Source organism: Gordionus sp. m RMFG-2023, chromosome 2 (genome assembly GCF_954871325.1).
Source record: "Gordionus sp. m RMFG-2023 chromosome 2, tfGorSpeb1-WG-v2, whole genome shotgun sequence".
NCBI classification, from domain to species: Eukaryota; Metazoa; Nematomorpha; class Gordioida; order Chordodea; family Parachordodidae; genus Gordionus; species Gordionus sp. m RMFG-2023.
The window spans coordinates 36,285,940-36,310,253 of NC_088776.1; the positions used below are offsets into that span (position 1 = coordinate 36,285,940).

At 26.4% G+C, this 24,314-nt stretch overlaps 1 protein-coding gene across 12 annotated transcripts in view; it reads right to left on the minus strand.

Annotated features, from left to right (window-relative positions):
* LOC135925105 (uncharacterized) overlaps positions 1-15,546 on the minus strand; it is a 62,497-nt gene extending 46,951 nt beyond the window's left edge. For 10 of the 12 annotated variants that reach the window (XR_010571534.1, XM_065460291.1, XM_065460288.1 and 7 more), the window contains exons 1-5: positions 8,237-8,850; positions 7,167-7,539; positions 6,649-6,864; positions 1,331-2,131; positions 1,002-1,145 (exon numbers count right to left, since the gene is read on the minus strand). Coding sequence is in view for 11 of the 12 variants with exons in the window: in XM_065460291.1 (XP_065316363.1) it covers positions 1,002-1,145; positions 1,331-2,131; positions 6,649-6,864; positions 7,167-7,539; positions 8,237-8,728 (2,026 nt within the window). In the remaining variant the exon portion in view is untranslated. Of the gene's footprint in view, positions 1-1,001; positions 1,146-1,330; positions 2,132-6,648; positions 6,865-7,166; positions 7,540-8,236; positions 8,851-11,576; positions 11,592-15,527 lie in introns of those variants that run through there. The other 2 variants (XM_065460283.1, XM_065460284.1) reach the window with 2 other exon arrangements.
* Positions 15,547-24,314: the final 8,768 nt, after the last annotated feature.

A 24,314-nucleotide genomic window follows, 5' to 3' on the forward strand; every position in this document is an offset into this window, starting at 1 on the left:
TAAAGTAACGTCGAAGAAATATTTTTTGAGGAAATGGAACGACATTGGTCTGGTATCAGAATCAAAAAATTTTTACATCAATAAAGAAAACTAAGGGCACTCTATACTGTGTAGATTGCATAGACGTAACCAGGATTTTGTTGGGGAGCGGGGAAGCACTATTATATGGGAGTTTCTCCCATAATTTTATTGGAGGTCTTTATGTACACTTAATGTAGGTCTTTGGCTATGTTAGAATTTAGAAAAGTAATTTTGTGTTTTCATTTTTTCTAAAAATGTTTTTTTTCTAAAAATTTTGAATTGTAGTCGTTATTTGTAAAAGTTATTAACTTTTACTAATTTATATTTCAAATCCTTATTTATAGTAATATATTGTATATATTTTTGGGGGAGACTGTGGAAGGGGGGAGGAGTATAGGGAAGTGTTTATTGGCTTGTAAATTTTCGAAAATAGGCAAATTTCCCAGAGGGATTCCCCCCACGTTACCTTTATGGTATATAGTGCCCCAATTCAAATATTTCAACCTTAATGCCCATCAGCTCAAATCTAAAAAGACATGTGATAATAAAAATATGAATTCAAATTTCTGATAAGATATAAAAAAAATATGATGAGGATTTGAATGAAAATTCTAGAAGTTGATATATTTTTTTAAAATAAACATGGTTGTTTTAATATTTTAATAAATTCCCCCAATTAAAACTTTAATTTATTAAATATAATATTACCCTTCCATTCACTGCACCAGTTTGTTTTTAGCACAGCGAGTGTTGAGCACTAAGCGCTAACAAGTAACGCGTTCCTTTTTGCACATGGTAACGCGTTCATTTGTGCAAAACAAGTAATTCGTTTAATCTTTTCTCAAGGGTAAAAATAAGTTTCCACTCGCAAACTTCTATAGCATAAATGATATTTCTAATTATTTAGAATTAAGGTTTAAATAATCTTAAAGATATGGGGGGAGGGGGGGGGTACAAATTAAATTCAGCTAAATATATACCAAGATTATCTGTTTCATCCCAAATTTCGGATTGGATAATTTCTTCAATAACATCTTCAAGCGTTACAAGACCAACGATTCTGTACCAAGGATCCTTGTCTTCCTCTATTATAACTCTTCTCACAAAAGCCATGTGGGATTTACCTAATAAAGTATTAATTAATATAAAAGACATTCATAATAAACGATCCTCATAATAAATTCAAATAAACTACAAAGTATATGGAAAAAGAGACTGGTTAGGTTCGTTAATATTTTTATACGACTTTTCCGGTTCAGCCCATGGAGCTATTTTTTTTATTTGATAGAGGTGTCAGCCAGAAAAGTACCTTTCTTGAATTCGTCCAATATGGAAGTGAGTAGCGTATCCTCATAGACGTACGTAACAAAATGCTTGTAAAACTTCAGAACCGTTGATAGAGGGATACGATCGTCGGGATCCACGAAGGCTAGGTCCTTGAAATTCAAAAGTCCCAATATGTTAGATTTGTCCGGTTCGTTATAAACCGGTATTCGAGTATAACCCGAAGCTACAATCGAAGCTAAGGTTTCGAAATCTAAGATTGAAGAGTAAGGAATGGCAAAGACTCGTTCTAAGGGGGTCATAATTTCTCCCACTTTTTTAGAATTCATGGCTAGAGCACCGGCAATAATATCGGCCTCATCTTTTCGCAGGGCGGCCAAATCCCCTTCACTTTTGAATCTAGTGCTTTTCGAATTAGGTTTATTTTTATTGGAACTACGATTATTTTTGGGAGGCTTTAAGCTGGCTCGTTTATGAGGAGAAAGAGAAGAATTCTTTGTTGATGCATCGACAAGGCTTCCTCCTTTTTTACGATTAAAAATTGGTGGGTTAGCCTTATTGATGACGGATCCGTTACTGATATCCGACTGAACTGAGTTGCAAGGAGTGGCAGCCATCATCTTGACTAGCTCTAACAAACGTTGACGATCATAAACCGAACCGATTTCTTCGCCCAGAACTGCATCTAAGCAACGGCTCACAGGATAAGACACCGGTGACGTTAGACCCATAATAATACGCGTGAGCCATACAGTTCGGGCTCCAATGGCTAAACCATAACGAGTACAAATGGCTTGAGGAAGAATTTCACCGAATATAGTTATACCTAACATATTTTTTTAATGATATACCATTTTTTTCTCAAATCATCAAATTTAAATAAAATTTTATGGCTTTTCTAAAAATAAGGACTGCAATTTTTTCACCGATCCAATATTTACATTAATTTTTTGTCATTATTTTCTATAATATAAGATGATAGAATAATAAAAATCTGTGTAATTTTTCCTAAAGCGTTTTATACAGAATATTCACTTATCCCGGCTGTTAAAAATCAAAAAAAAAGTTTTTATTTATAAGATATATAGTAAATAATGTCTTATCTTATTAAGTTGTAGCCCTTAGAGATAATACATATAGTTACATATTTTTTTAATGATGATCAGAATTTTCAATCTATTTTTGACTTAATACAAATAAATATAATATGCTAGCACACTATATATAATTCATATTAAATTTTCTGTATAACAACTTATGTATCTTTATTTGATAAAAAGTAAAAACTAGTGCTATAAAGTAATGTCAAAAAAATAACGCATTCGTTACCTTCTTCTAGAGGTCGAGTAAGTATCAACAACTCATTTCTTTTTTTAACGGTAACGCAAAACATTACTTAAATTTTTTTTTAAAAAAATATGGAAAAAACAAATTTCATTGAATTATAAAATTATTTTTATTTATTTTTTAAATTTATAATAATTTAAGTCGATTTTTTAAGTCAGATCAACCATCAAATTCCTTTATTTTTATTTAAAATTTTTGTTGCTAAATTTTCAGTCAGGATTGTTAATCTAAATTGAATCAATCAAGATATGTTAATTTATATTCCCTAATATTATATTTTATTTTATAAAAAATATTGTCAATTGTACATATTTCTTCAGGTGAAGATGATTTAACCTGCCTTGGCCTCAATATGAAACATTTTTAAACCAATAAAAAAATTAAAGGTACAAAGTCTGCACTTTGTTAATTTGTGTCCCAAGTCAAATATTTCCCTAATTGTGGAAAAAACATAGGCAGTCTCGAAACTGTGCAGCCATTTTAAGGAAAAAATGGGAAGATATCTGATTAAACCGGTTATAACAAGATGGAACTCTTTTTATAATTCCGTAAAATTAATAGTCTTATTAAGGATAATAACCAATTTGACAAATCTTGTGATAAATTCGAATTGCAGAGATTTTCACATAATGACAAATCGTTCATATAGATATTGTATGGTTAGTGTTATTTAAAAAACAGGATATGTAATATATGATTTTATATAATGGAACCTGTTGCTACGACTTTTTTGTTTCAGAACATTTGGGATATCTCACTCCCACGAAAACTATTATAATATTTTAAAACTTTAAAAATTTGCTTTAAATAATTTCAAATTTTGTAAGCCTCTTATTAATGTAATCCTGTAAGACATAGATAAAAGGTATACAGTTTAAATATTATTTATAATATATATTTTGATCACATTTATTTTCAATAGATTCGAACAAAACTATCAGCAATAATTCACCCGGTACTTAAATTAGATTAGAAATAGATAATACGTTAACGAAGGTAGAAAGCTTGAACTTACTTCCAGTTTGAGAAAATATCTTAACAAAGAAAAAGCAGATTTTGATTCCTTTAGAAAACAACACACATACCAGATTATTTTCTGATATAGATGAAAAAATTTTTTGATGAAGATCTGACTGAATGAAGATTCTTTTGAAGATGATTTATTAAGCTTAATTCAAAATAAGAATTATTCTTTCATTTTTAATAAATATTTCCAATTAAAATTTTTATTTATTAAATATAATACAACCCTCCCATCCGCTGCGCCAGTTAAACGTGTGTTTAGCATAGCGAAAAATGTGTTAAGCACTCTCTTATTTATCTGATCAATATTTTGAAAACTAATTGTTGTTAAAAATAAAAATTAAATTATTATATAAATAATCATATCTTATAATATATTATTTTTATATAACTTTATTTATATTATATATAGGAAAAAATATTATTTTAAAAATATTTCATCTTATAATTTATTATTTTTGTATAATTTTATTTATATTATATATATGAAATTTTTGTATATAATATTTAATTTTTCAAGTAACGAGTATCCAGTTACTTGTTGAACAGCCATTAACGCGCTTTCCTTTTTTCACAAGATAACGAGTAACAATAATGCGTTCCTTTTTTTGGACGTAACGAATTACGCGTTTATTTTTTGAAGTAACTTTTACAGCACTAGTAAAACGAAATAAATATTAAAATATAAAATATTTAAAATTATAATATTGGATATTTTTCTTTATAAAAATAAGAGTTTCAAGTTAATGTGATAATAAAAAAAAACTCAATATTTTATTCAGAAAAAAATTACACATATCTGAAGATTTTGATTATAAATGGCACAAATGTTTGGAATATTGAGTTATCTGTTTTTAAAACTCAAATCGAGTTGTTTAACAACTTTCTTTCTTTCTTTCTTTAGTTGCGCCAAATACTTAGGTGCAAAGTTTGCCAAAGTTAAAAACTTTATAGTTAACCCTCAAATAATCAGGAGAATCGATCGGAAATTAAATATTGATATAGTTATTTAATTAAATTTAAATTTTCATTAATAAAAACAATGGAATAAACTATAGACAAATAAAAAATATATAAAAATAAATTTGGGTAATTTTTTTATATTATTTTATATACTTTATTTCTTATATCGTTAAAATTGGAAAAACATTACAAACTTTTTTTAATGGGAGTTATGAAGATATGAGAAAGGGAAATTAGTTCAAAAATAAATAATAACTGTGCATAAAAATAAAAATATGCATAAAATCGGTCACGATTAAATTTTTAAAAAATATCGGCCGATTCAATATTTTTCTAAAAGTCTAATATCGGCGCCGATTCGGTACAGTACAGCTTTAAAAAAATCCATTCCAATAAATAATTTAATTATATCACGAAGCATATTTAGTTCTAATATGAAACAATAGGTCAAAAACGAATTATTTATATTCGATTCCTTATTTTATGAATATGAAATAACACAATTATTTTCAATTAATATCTGATTTGAATCAATTTTTTCGCAATAATCGTTATTAAAATAATTAGCAAAAAGAAATTAGTTAAAATTTATCATATGTATTCAATATTTAATTTGCCTATCGGAATTTTTTATTTAAATTTTTTTTTATTTTCACACCTAGTAAAAGCCAAAAGTCCGGTATGGACCCAAAGATCAAGTAGAAGCGTTTTTAATGATGTCAGTTGAACGAGAACTAGCACAGATTGAACTAGAAGATATTCTTATTTATTTGCGGAAAGGTTCAAAGTTAATGAAAGATTTATTAACGCAAAGATTATATATTATTAATTCTTTTATTTAAATCTTATTTATTCTATTTACAATATGATCGGTGTCTGATTTTATACAGCAATTTTATTCTCTGTGCAATATTGTATAATTGAAATAATTTTATATGTATAATTAATTGATTTTATATGTTGAGTATGTATTATTTTATATTTAACATGTGATGTAAGATTTGTATAGTGCAATATCGTTGTAAATCTAAATATAAATATATATGTACAATGAAATATGATTCTAGATGTGCTATTTTTTAAAATAAAATATACGATTATCGTATCATACTATTACTTTTTTTTTAAATAAAAATGTAAATCGTTTGAACTTATTTTCAGAAATAAGAAGTAATATAAATCATGTAATTTGAAGGAGCCATTTAAGAGAACCTGGCCAAAGGCCCGCAAAATGGGTGATATGGGAGCGAAACCCTCATAAAATGAGGCCGCTATAAAAAAAATTCCCACGAGGCCGTAGCGTCGCCAGTCAGTCCCTTAATTTAATATTTTTTAATATTCCCTCCCCTTTATTACCTTGACAGCGTGAAACCAGTTGCAGAGCTATTAAAAATTCTTATAAAATGTTGTATATATTGGTCAAAATACCATTAAAAAAATCGGTCTAAACAATTATTCAATAATAGAATAAAAATAATGCATTTATTTGATTCGATGCGTAAGCTACACAAATAAGCCCTTTTTAATGTAAATTAAATTTAGAGTATCCACTTTAATATTACAAATGACTGAGTGACTATGTTATCTTAGAGTTGATTTACTATTTATTAATTACATTCGTTAATATTGCGTAATATAGTTAATGCAAATTTATAAATACTCTGTAATAATAATAATTGAAATTTATTAAATCTAAAGTGAATTTTATCCACAACGATAATTAAATTATATAAATTATTAGGTAAATATATATGTAAAAATTATTATCGCCATCTATAAGTTCCATATTTAAGTAATTGATAATTTGTTTTAAAAAATAAAAAGGGATATTTAAGTGAATTTTAAAAAAAAAATTTTTTTGGTGCAATTATTTCTTTATTTAATTAAGTAAATCTAATATAGTAGAATAAAAAAGAACATAATTATTTTTCTTAAACTTTATGTTCCAATTTTTTTTTAAAAACTGTGTTAGTTTCAAATGATAAAACAAGATTTTATATATTAAATTACCAAATGTGGAGACTATTACGGCTATCTTGCCCGAGGAAAGGTTTTCTAGCAAAATAGTTAAGGTACTGTTGACAAGTACGTTTCCAAGTACGAGGGAACACAAGAGAAAGTTACCCCGCTTGCGTAGGGGGGCTATTATGCGAGAATATGCCCTTTCCTTAGGGGTACCGCTTTTTTGGATTAAAGTCAACTCGGTGGGATCCAATGACAGCAGACCTAAAGATAGAGTTTTAAACAAAAACAAACTTTAAAAAAAAACATTTTATTTTTTATTAATAATTTAGAATAAAAAATAGAATAATTAATAATTTTTAAATTTTGAATAATTTATTTGAACTCTTCACTAACTTAACTTAATGTGCATGAATTCTTAATATGATTGGCTTTTTTGATTTATTTTTGTTTAACACCTTTTAATTTTTTTAATTAAATATTTTCTTAAACTTTTCCCTACTTGGAGAAAAATCAAGTAACATTTTGCTTTATTTGATTATATTTTTGAATAAAAATTAACAAACCTATAGTGAGCCCGCTGAACAAGCCCGATATCAGGAACATGGCAACTATGAGGGATATTTGCAGGCTGATGTAAGGCAGGAGGTAGCGGGAACGAGACTTGAAGGCCATTAATCTAAGCCATGGATAGGGTTCAGAAAATGTCCATCTAATAACTGGACTATCTGATGAATTGAAAGGGAGGTTGTTACTAGAAGTGGCAACTTCGAATCTTTTTTTGACGCATAGCTGATAAAAATTTTCAAACGGAAGTTTTTTATCTCCCAAGGGAGGGCTAATTAAAGGGAGCGTGACATCTATGGCTGCTACAAATGGCAAAACTTTAACTCCAATCGAGACGTTCGTATTTTTAACATTCGATTTAGTCTGGTTTGCCTTCAGGATATATTTTATATATTTTAAAAAAGCTTTACAATGCTCAAACACACTTTGCTAGAATCTTAAAATAAATCAAGAAATTAAAATTATAATTTGATAACTTTATTTTAATATTATATAATAGGCACTATATTAATATTTTAAAATTTATTCCTCTATTAAAAATTTTAATATATAAATAATTAATTTTATCATAATAAATTAAAACATAATTTTATAAATGAATTTACATTCTTAATATACCTCAGAATAATAATTAAAAAATTAATTTTATCAATTAAAAAAAATTTCGAGATCTAATTTTTAATATTATGATAACAATTCTTACTTCAATGTTAGTTTAACAAATCCTCTTAACGATTCAAATCCAAGGATGCTCTATCAAGGAAAAATTAAATAAAAACATCAAACAACGGATTTTAAGTCAATACAATTTATTTTTAAAACAAATTATACTATTAAGTAAAAAAAATATTTAGAATTATACAATTTATTTTAATACCAGTTAGATTATTAATAAAAGAATTTCCTGACAAAGCATACTCTAAAAAATAACTGTAATGCTTATTTTTATTGGCCCTTATAAAAAAACTTTGACTAATCAATATTATAATTATATATGATAAAATAGTAAATTTGAGATTTTTTTTAGAACTTGTTTTTATTTATTTATTATTTTACAAAATTTACCAACCTTCACAACCAAAGACGACGAAAAGAATGTGATATAAGTGGAAATGAAAGGGGGCGTAACCCTGTGCTCGTCGCAAGATGCACCTGATGCCAGAGAAACACCAGCGGCGAACGATATCCTCAAGGAGAAATTGAAATTCGAATTTAAAGTAAACATACCCTTCCCCTCTTCCTCATTATTCAGGACTAGCACGCCAAAGAGTCGTAGGGAAGTAAGCTTATCCGAGAAAACCGGTATCGGTTCAGTGGGTATATTCGGAGAATGGCACTCGCTCTCTTGGTCCTTAGAACCGCAAAAAAATGTCAGCCTTTCAAAACGCGTTATACCTAAAACTATCACGTCTCCACCGCTAATATCCGTTAATATGGGAGTAACAAAATATATTAATATGATCGTAGTTAAGGAGAATGTGAGGCGTGAGCGACATTTTAAATTGGAACGGCAACTTGAATAGGGGTGGAGGCAATTTAGAAGCTGTAGGACTAATAGCATAAGTAAAACGATATAGAAGGAATGAGGATCCCAAATAATAGTATACCAGTTTTGTTATCGTCTCAAATTTTGCGTTAGAACATGGAAGATACTAAAAAAAATATTCATATAAAATTGTAAGATTTTACTTGGCAAAAGAATTTTAATTTTTTAAAATTAATTAACATAATTTAAGCTTAGCGATTTTAAAAAATTAAATAAACAAAATGTCATTATAGCCAAATTATAAATATTGAAATAACAGTTTTTATTTAAATTTAATCTAGTTTTAAAAAAATTTCTTCTGGTTTCATGAATAATAAAATTCAAATTTTCAATAATATTTATAATTAAAATTGTATATCATATAGTTAAAAATAACACTTTTAAAATATTAGAATATCATTGTCAAATAAAAATATATAATGCGATTTTCACAAACACATTTATAAACCGTATACAACGTTCCTCCGATTTTAACAATTTGATTTGTTCCCTTGGGTAAACATGGTTATGAATATTATCAAAATATTTTTCTACACTATTATATTTCATTATATCCATCCATTTTTTTAGTAAGTAATTTAAAATATACTATTAAATATTAATTAACCTAATAATACGATTGTGAGTTCTTTATTAATTCTATATATTTATCTATTAATAAATCATTTGATTTCTATTTTATTTATTATAACTCATATATAATATAACATCAGAGTTATTACAGGATCGCCATGTAATGATCGACGATCCTGAATGCCCCAATTAAAAAATTATTTGGATGATTGTTCCTTTAAAAAAACGAGGATCGTGTTCACTTCTATTGATCGATCTTTCAATCCTTAAAATAAATTTTCTTACTTTAAATTTAAACAAGATTTTTTTTATTATTAAACATCAAATTGCATTAAAATCATATTTGATTAATTTATTTAAAAATCTATACTCGCAATTTAGGGTGCACCGGATATTTAAAATTTTAATTTCCTGCATTTTTCGTTATCAATTTAAATTTCAATTATAAAATAGAATCAAAACAAAATCATGTTCAGAAGCGATTCAACGAAATAAATGCTTCAATAAAAAAATCTGTATTTATTTAGTAATGTAAAAGGATCAAGATCATTTTTATATAAAAAATTAATATACTCATTAATAATAATGATATATCGTAAGCTGAGTATTATAGTGTTCTATATCCACATTTTTATAAAATGAATTTTCTTCGAAAAATCATTTCTTGAGTATTGTAATATCCATTATTTTCATTATTTTATTGTGATCTCCTATTTAAAATACAATAAAAAAATTTTTAAATGACTCCCCTAAAAAGTTTTAAAAAATGGATATAAAACACCATAATACTTAGCCGACGATATATTCAAATTTAATATTTGACTACGATAGCTCTTAAGAAACACAAGAGTTTTTCCCTAGTTATATAAATATAAGATAATATTACAAACACCAATTTGTAGAAAAATTAAATAATATTTATTATACATTCTAATCTTAGCTTGATAATAAGTTAGATATTGGACATTTTTTTGCCAATATTTAAATGTGGTCATAATTGTATATATTTCAGAATTGGCAGCTATTTTTATTCATAAATATCTTGTAATATAAATATAACATCATAACTTGTTATAAAACTAAATTATTTTAAGGAAGCGTTACAATCGGACGATTTAAAATTTTGCTTAAAATCTGATTCGGCAAAAACCGATCCAAAAAATAGGCTGATTTTATTTGTACAACTCCTCCTTTAAATATTTTTATATAATATAATCATATGTGTTATTAACATTCCAAGAAGATTGTGCATTAAAAAGGTATCTGTTAATCTTTTGGCAATTTCGAAATATACAAATTTATAACTTAGACCCTTCTAAAACCGGAAAAAATCGGTGCGCTGCTAGATAATTAATAAATCGTTTTAAGTTTATAAAAACAAAATAATATAAAAAAAATATATGGTTTCGAGCACCAGTTTAAAAAGAAATTTCTCTATTGTAGGGAGTACAATTAAAGAAAGAAGATTGAAGCTAAAAAGAGAATATTGTTAAAGATCTTGTTTTTATTATAATTTAAAATCGTAAAGTTCTATTATTATCGTCGTGGGCTAATTATATTTATTTAAAAAGAAATAACCTAAAAACTACATGATGCATATCTATCTATAATAATATATAAAAGCCTTTTCACACTGTCCAATTTATAATATATATTTAAAAAATCGTTAATTTTGAAAAGCGTCTGTGGCCTAATCGGCAAGAGACTCGTTTGCAAATCTGAAGGCATTGGGTTCGAATCCCAGCAAACATTTTTTTTTTCTTAATCCATCTTGATATTTTTTTTCTTAATCCAACTTGGTATTTTTTTTCTAATCCAACTTGGTGGTTCGGCGCTAGGGATGGTCATTAACTAAATTCCCATTGGGCTTAAATATTGTGTCATTTGCATACATCAGGTGGTATATGCATGGAAGTGGCAGATGCATATCATTTAGAAATGGATTCTTTAGCAGAGGTAAAATCCATTATGATCTGCTGTTTTCGATGCCATCCTAGCTAGAGGTCTGCAATGGGCAAGTTTTAGTGCATCTGCCTGCTCATTTACTTAAAAATTTTGTTTAACTTGCCTGTCCAATGTTTAAAAATAATTATATTGGTTGATTTGGCTCTTTATGTATTATTTTAATGTTTTTACATAAACTTTCAATTATGAAATAAAAAAATAATATCTATCTATAATTCTATCTATCTATATTATAATATAATATAATCTATCTATAATATATATAAAAACCGACAATTTATAATATATATTTAAAAAATCGTTAATTTTAAAAAGCATCTCTAACCTAATCGGCAAGAACGTCGCTTACAAATCTGATGGCTTTTGGTTTGAATCCCAGCACAACTTGGTATTTTTTTCTTCTTAATCCAACTTGGTGGTTCTGTCCTTTGGGATAATTTTTAGGCCTAGTCCGGGTATATTAAAATATTGCCTAACACCTGTACCTGTATCCAAATATATTTCTTATAATCAGGATCATCATGAAGAATGGATCCATATCATGAGAAGATGCTAACTTATTCAAACCTCTGTGGATAACAATTTACCAAGGAGTGCTTTGTGGCTTCCATTGTAAATAAAAAAAAACCTTAAGGAATTATCCTTTCCCACAATCTAATAAATATTTACATTTTATATGATTACTAGCTGATGTCTCGCAAGAATGACAAGGAATTAGTATTCTCCTTAATTTGATGATGGATAAATTAAAATAAGCCTATATGATGTGTGAATCAGAAAATTATGTTATTTTGATGAGAGTTAATTCCAAATTTTTTATTATTATTATTTGTTAATGAAGTATATATTTATTGCATTCAATCAAATATTTGAAACATGTTTGAATATACTTTTTTTTAATTATATCAATTTCCTTATTTTTATAATTTTTATTATTTATGTACTCAATAAAAAATTTAATCCTGCTAGATGAGGGTTTTGTATATTGTTATTGAGGAAACAGATTTTAGATTTGGACTTATTAAGAATGAGTCAAATTGGTTTCAAGAAATTAAAAAACAATTATTTTAGGAAGAGCATCAAAGACTGTTCCATCATCAAGATATAAAAATTTATATCCAAATCAAATTTAGATTTAGGATAATAGATGAGATAATTAATACCAAGGTAAAATAAACGAGGACGTGTGCCCTCTGCTAGACCCTTTTAAAAAAATCTATGAGATGTGGGCTGAATAAAGGAGTTTTAATGTTACAGTATGTCAGGAATTTTGAATAAACAGGAAATTTGCGATAAAAATAATTTATGAAATTTGTTATTGAAAGCATTTTTAAAGTCTACTTTATAATAGTCATGTCAGGAGTAGAATTTTGGATATAATACAAATGGCATGTGAAGCAATTTTGCTTTACCTTAACATTAAATCCTAATTGATACGTATACTCAATAAGTTAAGACACAACCCTGGGTATTGACCCTTGGCAATTATTTTTGCTAATAATCTTATAAATAGCCAATTACAATGGGGTGGATACCACCAGTGTTTGTGAGATAATCAGGTTTGCCCCCATAATTGATTCGAATCTATGATGGCAGGTTTTTTTAAAAAGAGTATTTAGGAAAGTTTTAAAGCATTTAAATGATTCTGATGAATGTAGATTTTATACGAAGTGGGTGGGCAAAACCCATAGCGTCTGGATGTGGAAAATTTGTTAAAAGAATCAATAAATATCATAATTCACTAATCATATTTTTTTATTCCATTTTTTTCATAATATATTTGGCCTTTTCTCTAAAAATTTATAGAAATCTTGGAAGAATGAATATGGATAATCTATTCCTCTCATTTGACTATTCTCAAATAATGGTAAAATTTATTATTTATCCATAAGGAGAAAATTCTGATTCCCCAAGTACATAATTATAAAATAAATCTTTTCATATAAATAAAATTATATTTATTTAAAAAATATGTATAAGTAGTTTACAATTTCGTATATTTTAGATAACATACTGGAAAAAAAAATTATCGGGTAAAAAATTTCATATTTAATTCTTGGTTGGGGTTGGACCAGAAAAATATAAATTTTATGTTTGCATTGGGTGGAGAATTTGATTAAAAAAATTAGTGTATGTAGGTCTCTACCTCAAACTTTTAGGTCTGGCCTGGATTTAAATCAGTTCCATATCTTTAAGCTTAGCCCAAACTTCTTTTTTTAAAGTCCCAACCAGTTTTTTATTTTCAAGTGTAATCCAGTTTTATTTTTTTAGTAATTTTAGGGCAGGCCTTGGTTTCCAACCTTTGTTATTTTAAATAATTTTTTATATATGTGTTCCAAGGCAACTATTTTAATTTCTTAAGATTTCAATTTTTGCTTCCCCATCCCCTATTCTTATATGTTTTTTAAAATCTTAATATAATTTTTATTTTTGTCATTTTTTTAATTATTTACATATTTTAAACATTTTATCATAATATAGCTTTAATTTATATATTATGTTATTTTCAGGGATGTAAACCTGGACCCAAACTGGAATTTTGGCTGTACCCAAACCCGGACCCTTTTTAAAAGTGGAGGGTTCTAGGTATCAAAAATATTTTCAAAAAATAATTTTTCCTTTAAATTCATGAAAAATAAATTTAAATCTTTTTTTATTATCTCTCCATTTTCTGGTTTATATACTTCCATTTTATCAATAATATCTTGTTAATTTATATCAATATTAGGAGATATATGTAAATTTACTAGTGTAGGTAATGATATTATATTATAAATGATAATTTTTATTTATAATAAAAATACATTGCTTACATTATATTATATCAATTTTATAAAGTAAAATATTGGGAATTTTGTACACTTACCACAAAAAATGCAAACATTATATTACCAATTTGAAAGATAAATTAGTAAAAGTTTATAACTTTTTTGAATATTGATTATAATTCAAAATAGAAAAAAGCATTTTTATTAAAAAAAGTGAAAACTATTTTTATAAAAATCCAATATAACCAAAGGTCTACAATACATAAACCTAAAGATCTCCAAAACAATTTATGGGGGAAACCAACCTAATAATGTCCCTAACAAAATTCCTGATATGCTTATGTTTTGTAGTGTAGGTAATATTTTATTATAAATCATATAATAGTTGTACAATTAAATAAAACATTTAAAATATAAATTAATTTTCAAATTTTTTAGTTATTCAAAAAAAAAGTGGTAAATCGAAACGGCAAATTTAAAAAATAAAAAACATTAGTTTTGTAAAAATAGGTTCAGCTTGGGTTTGTAAATTTACTTATATTTAAGCCCAGTGCTGATTTTTTAATAGATTAATGTTTGAAGGTCTCAAAAATATACATAAAATTAAGTTATAAAATAATTTCACAAAAAATATGTGATTAAGTACTCATTTTTTAAATTTTATTCCTGAATCTGACTCTTTTTTATGTTAAAGGATTCATATCCCTGTTTTATAGTAATATCAGATTGGTGAAAAATTTGTAGATGAGCACAGAAATATACCATTTTTGAGAAGTTTATTTTGCTTATATATCATTATGTGTATATTCTATTTTTATTATATAAAAGGCCTCTATATTTCAAAGCATCTTTGACTTGATAAAGTTCTTTAAATTCTTTATAAAAAACATTTTCATTTTCATATTAAAAAAATTTATTTCATAATTTAAAAATAACAGACCTTGGTAAACTAAACTAAAATTATGATATTAAACTGAAGTGGGCTGACCTTGCAAAAAATTCAGGCACTTGTCAGACTCAGATCTAGAAAAAATTAATTAATTTTTTCAAATCAGGTTGGACCTAAAAAAAGGTTCAATTAAGGTCTCTAGTTTTTATAAAGTATATTGCCCAATTTCCCCAAAATATTAAAGTATATGAATTAAAAACAATATTTGAAGTCAAATAATAAAAAAAATTGCAAATTTATAAAGTTCTCATTCTAAGCCATTTTATTTGAAAAAGATACAAAAAAATTAGACCCAGAAATTTTTTTGATATTTTAAGCCATATTGTAGATATCATAAATTCAAAGCAAAATATTCTTTTCTAAAAACATGTACACAACCTTTGCTCTAATATCTCTGCTATAACTTGCTCTTAATTTAAAAATACAGTTCTTATTACAATTAAGGTAAATATATAAACGAAAAGTTCTTATTACAATTAAGGTAATTATATAAACAGAAAGTTCTTATTAGATTTATTTTAATTATAGTAAAGTTAAAAACATATGCAATAATTTTAACTTTTGATCATAGTGATAATGAATAAGTGTATAAACGTTTATTTTTTAATAATGCAATTGCTAAATCTAAACCTGTTTGAAAATGGTTAACTTGCTGAATACATAAAACCAGTAGGGTACTCTAGGGGATACACTTGCCTTGCTAATTTATTTTTTACTTTTATCCTCTTTTCCAAATTATATTGTCCCGTAAATATTTCAAACATAAATTTTCTATGAAAAGGTTTATAACCAATTTTATAAGTCTCCGCCTATTCTGCTTTATTTATGGTGTGGAGTGAACTTCGCCATCAGCATATAGTAGTAGATTTTGTCGACTCATGATAGCCTAACCTGAATTTTTAAGCTAAACTTATCAACTTAGCCTCTATTGAGTTTTAAACTTAGGATAACTCAATCTTAAAAAAAAATATCTTGTCTCAGGGCTTAGCATATATTTTTACTGTTAGTATTAAGCCGATTTAACAAAACTGCAGGCAAGAAATAGCCCAATTTTATTAAAAGCTTTATGTTTAAATATTTTCAAGTAGGTAGGTTGATAGTTGTTAAGATTAATCAATCTACTTTGAAAGAAATAATAAATTAGGATTATTTTTATCAACCTCTTCGATGTCCTTTTGCCAATGAGTCATTATTTGTTGACCATTAGGAACATGTTGCAAAATATTTAAATATCTAATCGACCTATATTTATAGATATCACTCGATCCATTAATTAAACTTTTATTTAAGAGTAAATTATTAGAAATTTAAACTAGTAAGATTAAAACTAGATCAATTTCTTATTTCTCTAGAAAGAACATGCAGTAGGTTCTAATGTAGCTTTGAAAACGTAGGTAAAATGACTTGAATAAATTTTAGTAAAATTAGGGTTTTATTTTAGAAATTCTTTGTAATATATTCTTTATTCAGAAATAAAATTAGCCTAAAAACCTAGTTGTGCGGTTTGGTAGGAAGTGAATAGAATGCTGCCAAAAATTTTAATTAAATCAATATGAAATTGTTTTGATTCGATAAGTTATCGATAAAAATATTCCTAATGAAAATTTTAAAAAAATCATTAACTACATCGATACTTTATCTATCAATACTGTTGAGTTTAAAAGGAGCTTTCATCTTATGAATTTTATCACAGAAGATAATCGAGTTAAATTAAAAGTCACTAATTCCAATTTGATGTCCCTAAATATTAATGAACCTTTGATATTGGAATAGATTACAATCATCAGTCGACGTCTGCAATCTTTAAAAAATATAAAGCGCAAAGAAAACGAAGATGAAAGATTTATGGTATTTCTTTTAATTCATATCCATATTTGTATATTTTTCTGTGTTATTAAGTTTATGACATTAAATTTAATATGTAATATAAATAATTTATTCGTAATATAAAAAAAGGAATTTTTTATATAGCATATTTATTTTGATAATACATTATATTCCGATCCCCCAACTCCCATCTAGCCAAATTTTAAGCAATACACCGCTTCCTAAACTCTTAATAGTCTTTAGCTGGCGCCAAATTTTCTGGGGGGGGGGGGGGGGTATTGTAATTTTTAAGGACTTTATTCTCAAAACCATATTTTCTAGGCCTTCGGCCCCTTATAAACAATTATGATTAAATATAATTGATTTCCCAGTTATTATTACTTTATTTTTTTAAATATAATTAATATCTTTATATCATCTCCGTTAAAGCTAGCTCGGCAATTGGAAGCATTAATTCAAAGATCTATGCCAGTGTTTCGTGCTTTATTAATACCTATAAATGCATTACCATAGCCGTATAAGTGGCAATATTAGTAACAAAATTTTAGCCTACCTTACTATTAAAAAATGACTAAAAGCATTAATTCTGAATATCAATGTTTAATGCTTAATTTTTATAATTTTAATCCGTCTAGTCGTAGTCATGATTTTGTTGGGTAGGGGCTATGGCTATTTTATATTTAAAATAATTTAGGGTTTTCTTTTCTTTTTTACAAAAATAATTTTCCCCAAAAAATTTGAAATTTATAGTCTTAAAAAAATATTAATTTTTACTTATTTTTCATTCAAATATGATTTATAGTAATATATAATATACATTGTGGGGGGGGGGGGGGTATGGGGATGTGAATAAGGAAAATTTTTAAGGATTCAGGAGGGGGGGGTCTACCCCCCCTCCTTGGTTACGTATTTGGTCTTTTGACATCAGTCATCGTCAAATTTATAAGCAAAAGTATTCTGATTTTTTCTTAAATATTTTTAAATGCTTGAGTGGAATATTTATATAACATTTTGGACCTGTTTCATTTTATTATTATTAATTTCTTCAATTAAATTTCGGAAGTTAAAAATATTAATATTTATTACGGTATATTTTGTTGTCTTAAGAATATTTTAATTGTAATCTGTCAGAAGTGTCCTGGCCAAAAAGACCCTGGCAAAAAGACCCGGGCAAGAATACTCTTGGACAAAAATGCCCAAATTTTAATAATTTTTTTAAATCCAAAGAAAAAGGGAAAAGTTTTAAAAAAATAATTTCTTCTTCAAGTATGTTTTATTTTTAAGTAAAAAATTTAACTAATAATAATACTCAGCAGCTGTGCATTTTACTCAAATTTTTATAAAAATCATGCTTATATGTGGAGTACTGGGGAAATGTTTAGATGTTAGCTAAACGTATTGCTAATCGGTTCGTGACAAGGCCTAATGTTTGTCCATAGGCGTAGCCAGAAAGGAGGCAAGGGAACCCCCTCCCCCTTCAAAAGTTTTACACTTTTTGTGAATATCATTTTAAGAAAATAAAAAATATCCCCCTTAGTCCTTTCCCCACTCCCTGACCCCCAAAAATGTATGCATATATCTTAAACAATAATTTGAAATAAAGAATGTAAAAGTTGATATTTTTATATAAAACTATTCATCATAATTTATACATTTTTGAAAAAAAGCATTTATATATAAAAAAAGTGAACCAAAAATGTTTTTTAAGAAATGGAATATAAGCCAAAGATAAGTCTTAAGAGAAAAGTGAAATGTATTATAATTATTAATAATAGATCCATAAAATTACTAAATAGTATAATATATCAAATATAATTTTTTATAAAATGAGTAATTTTTATTTATTTATCTTAATAAAAGTAGAATATAATTATAAAACTATTGATAACATTATATCATAAATTTAATAAAAAAATTATAGCACAATTGAGCAATGAATTGTTTTGAAAAGATATTTAAAACTTTAATAGATATATAAATGCTTCTTAGATTTATATAACTTATATTGAAATTCAGCGCTCTATTTTGTCTAATTTAGACGGGTTTAAATTGCTATAGATTTTTCGAGAATTGGTAAGTGAGTACTAGTGAAGGTCAACGGTTCGGTCCTATCGGTCTTAGACCGGGACCAGACCGGATCGATTTTCGGACCGATTTTTTTGTTGAGGACCGTGGTCACAGATCATTTTATTTTTTACGGTCCAGACCGCGGTCCGGACCGGTCTTTTATTAATATTTAAGTTTACTTTACTATTCAATTAATATAATTTTTTTGTATATTTTATTTTATGATATTTTTCTAGAGGAGTTATTTTAAATTTTGTTAATTTTTTTTTTACAATATGAAAACCATAAGTTTGTCCAAGAAACATTTTACTTATAGTCCTAATAAAAAACAGAATATGTGTTCACTGTAATACCAAATTTAACATATCGTCAGCAACATGTAACAAAATAATAGTTTATAATTTTTTTTAAGCAATAAATTAATCAAAATAAGCAGTATTACTATTAAAATATTTTGGTTATTATTTATATATCTATTTTTTCTTAAGAAACTGTCTAAATAATTCATTGTCAAAATAATTTAACCTTATTCTTAATAAAATAATTAGGTACATTAAGCAGACATCTGATAAAACATAAAATATATACTTCTAATGATGAAAATGGAAATATCTCAAAAACACAATCTACTCTTAATTTTAATATGCCCTCCACAAGCACAAAATCACTTTCTTCAACACCATTGTATAAATTTCAAACTGAACATATGAACCAATTAATAATAAAATGGGTAATAATGGACTCTCTGCCAATGAAGACTTTTGAAAGTTCAGGTCTTCATAATTTAATCAGATATTAAAGTTCAGGTCTTCATAATTTAATCAGATATTTAAACTCAACTGCTACAATTTGGTCAAAAAACAAAGTTAAAAATTTTTATACAGCTAATTTTGAGAAACTAAGAAATTCTCTAAAAGATATTTTAAATAAAAATAATTCTTTAATAAACTTTACCACAGATATGTGGAGCAATATAAATATTCATTTATAGCCATTACTGCACACTATATTGATTCTTCTTTTACATTAAAAAATATTTTACTTGATATAAATCATATCCCATTTCCTCATACTTCTGAAGAAATATCCTTAGCTATAAAAGAAGTAATTGATGTATATCAATTGGAGGAGAATATACTAGCCTGTACTACTGATAATGCCAATAACATCCTAAAAAGCATGGATATTTTGCAGAATATTTATAAGGAACAAAAATTTAAATTCTTTAGATGCTGTGCCCATATTCTAAACCTAATATCTCAGGAAGGTTTATCATATATTACAACTATCCTAGAAAAGTGTAGAGACATAGTCTTTTCTATAAATAAATCACCCAAAATAAATCAAGCATATGTACAAATATATGAAAATAAGGGTATTACAAAATTTAAAATCCCTTCTGATATCCCTATTAGATGGAATAGCTCCTATTTAATGATGAATACAATTTATGAGGTATTTACATTTTTATCCAATTATTTTTAAAAAATATTTAATTTTTAGAACATGGATACTATAGAAGAAGTACTTTTTTTGAATTACAAATAATTTAAAGGGGTTTTCTTTACTGAGTGTGAAAAAGAAGACCTTAAAGAGGCTGTAGATTTTCTAAGGCCCTTCTATAAAACCACACTTGATTTATCAGGATCCAAATATCCTACAGTTGGGATTTCTATGTTATATATGGAGAATATAAATAATGAAATTTTAAATAATATAAAAAAGGATAATTACAATACAAGAAAAGAAATTCTTAATAACATGCTGGTTAAAATGCAGAAATATCTCAAAGAATTATTTTGCTATGAATCATATGTCTCAACATTATTGAATCCGAGATTAAAACAAGTTTACATGCCTAATACTCTTAATAGAATTGAGTATATGACCAAATTTTCAAAATATTTAAGGAAAATAGAAAATAAAAAAAATACAGGAATAACGGATTCTCAGGTATATTTTTAATATTTATTTATTAAATCCTAATTTTCAAACATTTGTGCCAGGAGGAAATCAATGAATTTAGTTTTTTAGAAAGAATTTTATCCCAAAAAAGAAATTCAGAAGGGGATTATATATCGGCAGAAATCATTGAAGAAAATATATCAGAACTTCACACCTATTTGAATGAACCTCTTTCATTAAAGGGTGACATATTAGAATGGTGGAAAGCCAATAGTGAAAGGTCTTTTATATTTTTTAAATAGTCAATATAGTTTATTATATAGATTTCCAGTCCTCTCATTAGCAGCTAGAAATTTTTTAGCAATTCAAGCAACATCTGTCCCCTGTGAACAAATATTTTCGAAAGCAGGAGATCTTGTCACTAAAAAAAGGAATAGGCTTTCAAATAAAACAATACAAGCTTTGATGTGTATGGGCTCTTGGTTAAAGAATGGAATAGATCTACCGCCTCCATTAAGTCCCTCTTCTACTTCCTTCCAAGGAAGTTCTACAAACAAAGACATTAGCATTTATTTAAATAAATATTTGTATTAATTATTATATTATTCATAATTAATTTTATATTGTTTATATAATACTCTTATATTTAATAAAATAATAAAACAAATTAAATTAGGTTAAAAAAAATATGTTTTTTAAACAAATAAAAAGACCGGTCCTGTGCCGGTCTTTTTATTTAGGACCACGGTCGGATCGATCTTTTTTAAGGACCGTGGTCCGGTCCGGTCCGAGGGTATCGTACCAGTCCAGACCAAAGACCGGACTGTGACCTTCACTAGTGAGTACAATATTACTTGTGGTACATTTGAAATTACATTCTATTATTTAAAGAGATATCGAAAAGTGGTAAGTTGGTTGATTAAATGCAACAGGTGATGGGGGATAAGATATGAAGTTTTAAAAATTTATAAAATTGTGTGTTCTAGTGGGAACATGGAATTACATTTTTTTATATATTACACATTGCTTATTTTCATATTTTTTTTTATTACGATACTTGAATTTAAAAAAAACTTTCTGTGTAGTACATTGAAATTATTGACCCCTTGAATAAAAAAGTATTGTGTCATATATTGAAACATCATTTTTGGTGAATTGACAACGCATTTTATAAATGAGTAGGCTAAACTACTTATATATTGATAAATCGGTAACGTTCATTAGGAATATTTTTGTTTATTTTTCTTGAAATTTATATTATGAGTGTATATTCAGAATGAAATCATTTTTAAAAATAATTACATTCGAAGATTTATTTTATCTTTGTGGATATAATTAAATCATTTTATATTTGGCATCCATAATACTATCCCATAAATTATAACCTCCATATGATTATCCCCTAGATTATAGCATCAATAAGTTTATCCCATAAGTTATAATCTTAACCCATAAATTATAACCCCTATGACTATTGCATAGATTATAACATTAATGGATTATTTCCTAGATTACAAATATAAATATGTTCATGTCGTTTATTCTCAATATATTACCAAGTAAATATATGGGAAAACATTTCAGGAAGAGCATACAACAATCAGTATCAAAAAGGGATTATTCAATAAATATTATGAACGGTTCCAAGCGTGCCAAAGAACGATACAATTTGATTTGATAAATACTATATTGGGTCAATGCCACAGATACGATGATGAAATGAATACGAGGATCGTAAATTTCAACTTTATAGGAACCACGAAGAGATGGAACTGGGCGTATGAATAGTGGGCGTGTTGCAGCTGTTGAAAATGGAAAATAAATAATATAAATATATTATAAGAATTGTCAAACAATTTGTATTTATTTGTTTGTGTGGATTTTTCTTATATAAAGCATTCATTCCGTGTTTTTTCTATGATTTTCTTTTTGTACTGATAATTGGAATGATTTATTCTTTAGTTTATATGATTTATCTTTTGGTATTGATATATGGAATAAAGAAGAATATTGGAAATAGAAGTCATTTTTGTATTATTGAGAATATTGGAAATAAAAGGCATTTTTACAGAATGATCGATTGAAACAGACAATATAGGACAAAAGAAGAATTTAGGAGTTGCCTTCGCAAAAGATTGGGAATAACTCAATGTCTTAGAATTAGTCATCATGTATAGCTAGCTATCCTGTATTGGCAGTTCAGAATGGATTTAGTCGATTTAAGGGAATGGGTGTCAAATACGTGTATTGAAAAAGAAAAGTTATTTATGATTTTAAAGATAAACAGTTAATTTGAATATAAAATTGTAAAGATAATTGAAATGTTTAAATTGTAAAGGTAAAAAGGTTTAAATTGTAAGCAAATTAAATAACAATTATATGAAATAATTATTGATGGAATGTAAATTTTAGTAGTATAAAAAGTGAGATAATAATAGAAGAAAAAGGAAAGGGAAAGTTTTATAATTTTTACTTTATATTTTCATTTTTTATTTTTTACATTTTAGTTTATTTATGTTATTTTAGAATGATTTTGATTAACTATATATTTTAATAAATTAATTTGTCATCTTCAATTCTGGATCTTAATAATTAGTAATCGAATTTCAGTTGGGAATAAATTTCTCTAATTACAGTTTCGAATTTTACAATTATCAATTCAGAAACCAGGTATAGAAAGCTAATACTGATGAAACTACAAATTTCTTTTGGGGTTAGATGGACGGCTTAGCCTGGTAAGCGGAAAATAATTCCCCGGAAAAAAAACCGGAAAAAAAACCGGAAAAAAAATCCCCGAAAATAATTCCCCAGGAAAAAATTCCCATAGAAAATAATTCCCCGGAAAATATTTCCCCGGAAATAAATTCCCCATTTTAGATTTTAAATTAAATATGGGGGAAAATTAATCCCCGGAAAAAAAACCGGAAAAAAAACCGGAAAAAATTTCCCGAATATCAAAAAATAATCCCGCCGCTAAAATAACGAAAATTTTTCTAAAAAATTATATTAGTATTTTCTGAACGTTGAGAGTATTTCTTTTTTAATTCCAAAAGGGCAATGAAATGAGAATTGATAAATCGGTTGGTAGCTTTTATATTTTATAATTTAGTAGATAGCATAAAAAAAAGTATAGATTTGTGACGATAGATTTTTTATAGAAATATATAAAAATTATGAATGAGGTTTTAAAATTTAAAATTGAGAAGAAAAATGTGAAAGCAAATTTTTCCCTAGAAAAAGAAAGGTTATTTCCATAATCCACTGATTTGAATAGATATTTATGAAAACAGGTAATGACCACATTATATTTACCATGAAGATGGGGGGGGGGGGGTATTTCTAACATGCCACTAAGGTTAAAATATATATAACATAAAAATGAATATTATGACACTATTCTGTTTCGTTCGTTTATATCAGTTTGAATCCCGGACAAAAATAACATGGAAATTTTTTATGTTTAATACTATTGATTTTAAAAATTGTATCTGATTATAAATTTTCAAAAAAAGTATTGATCCTAATCACTGATTACAAAAGCTTATTT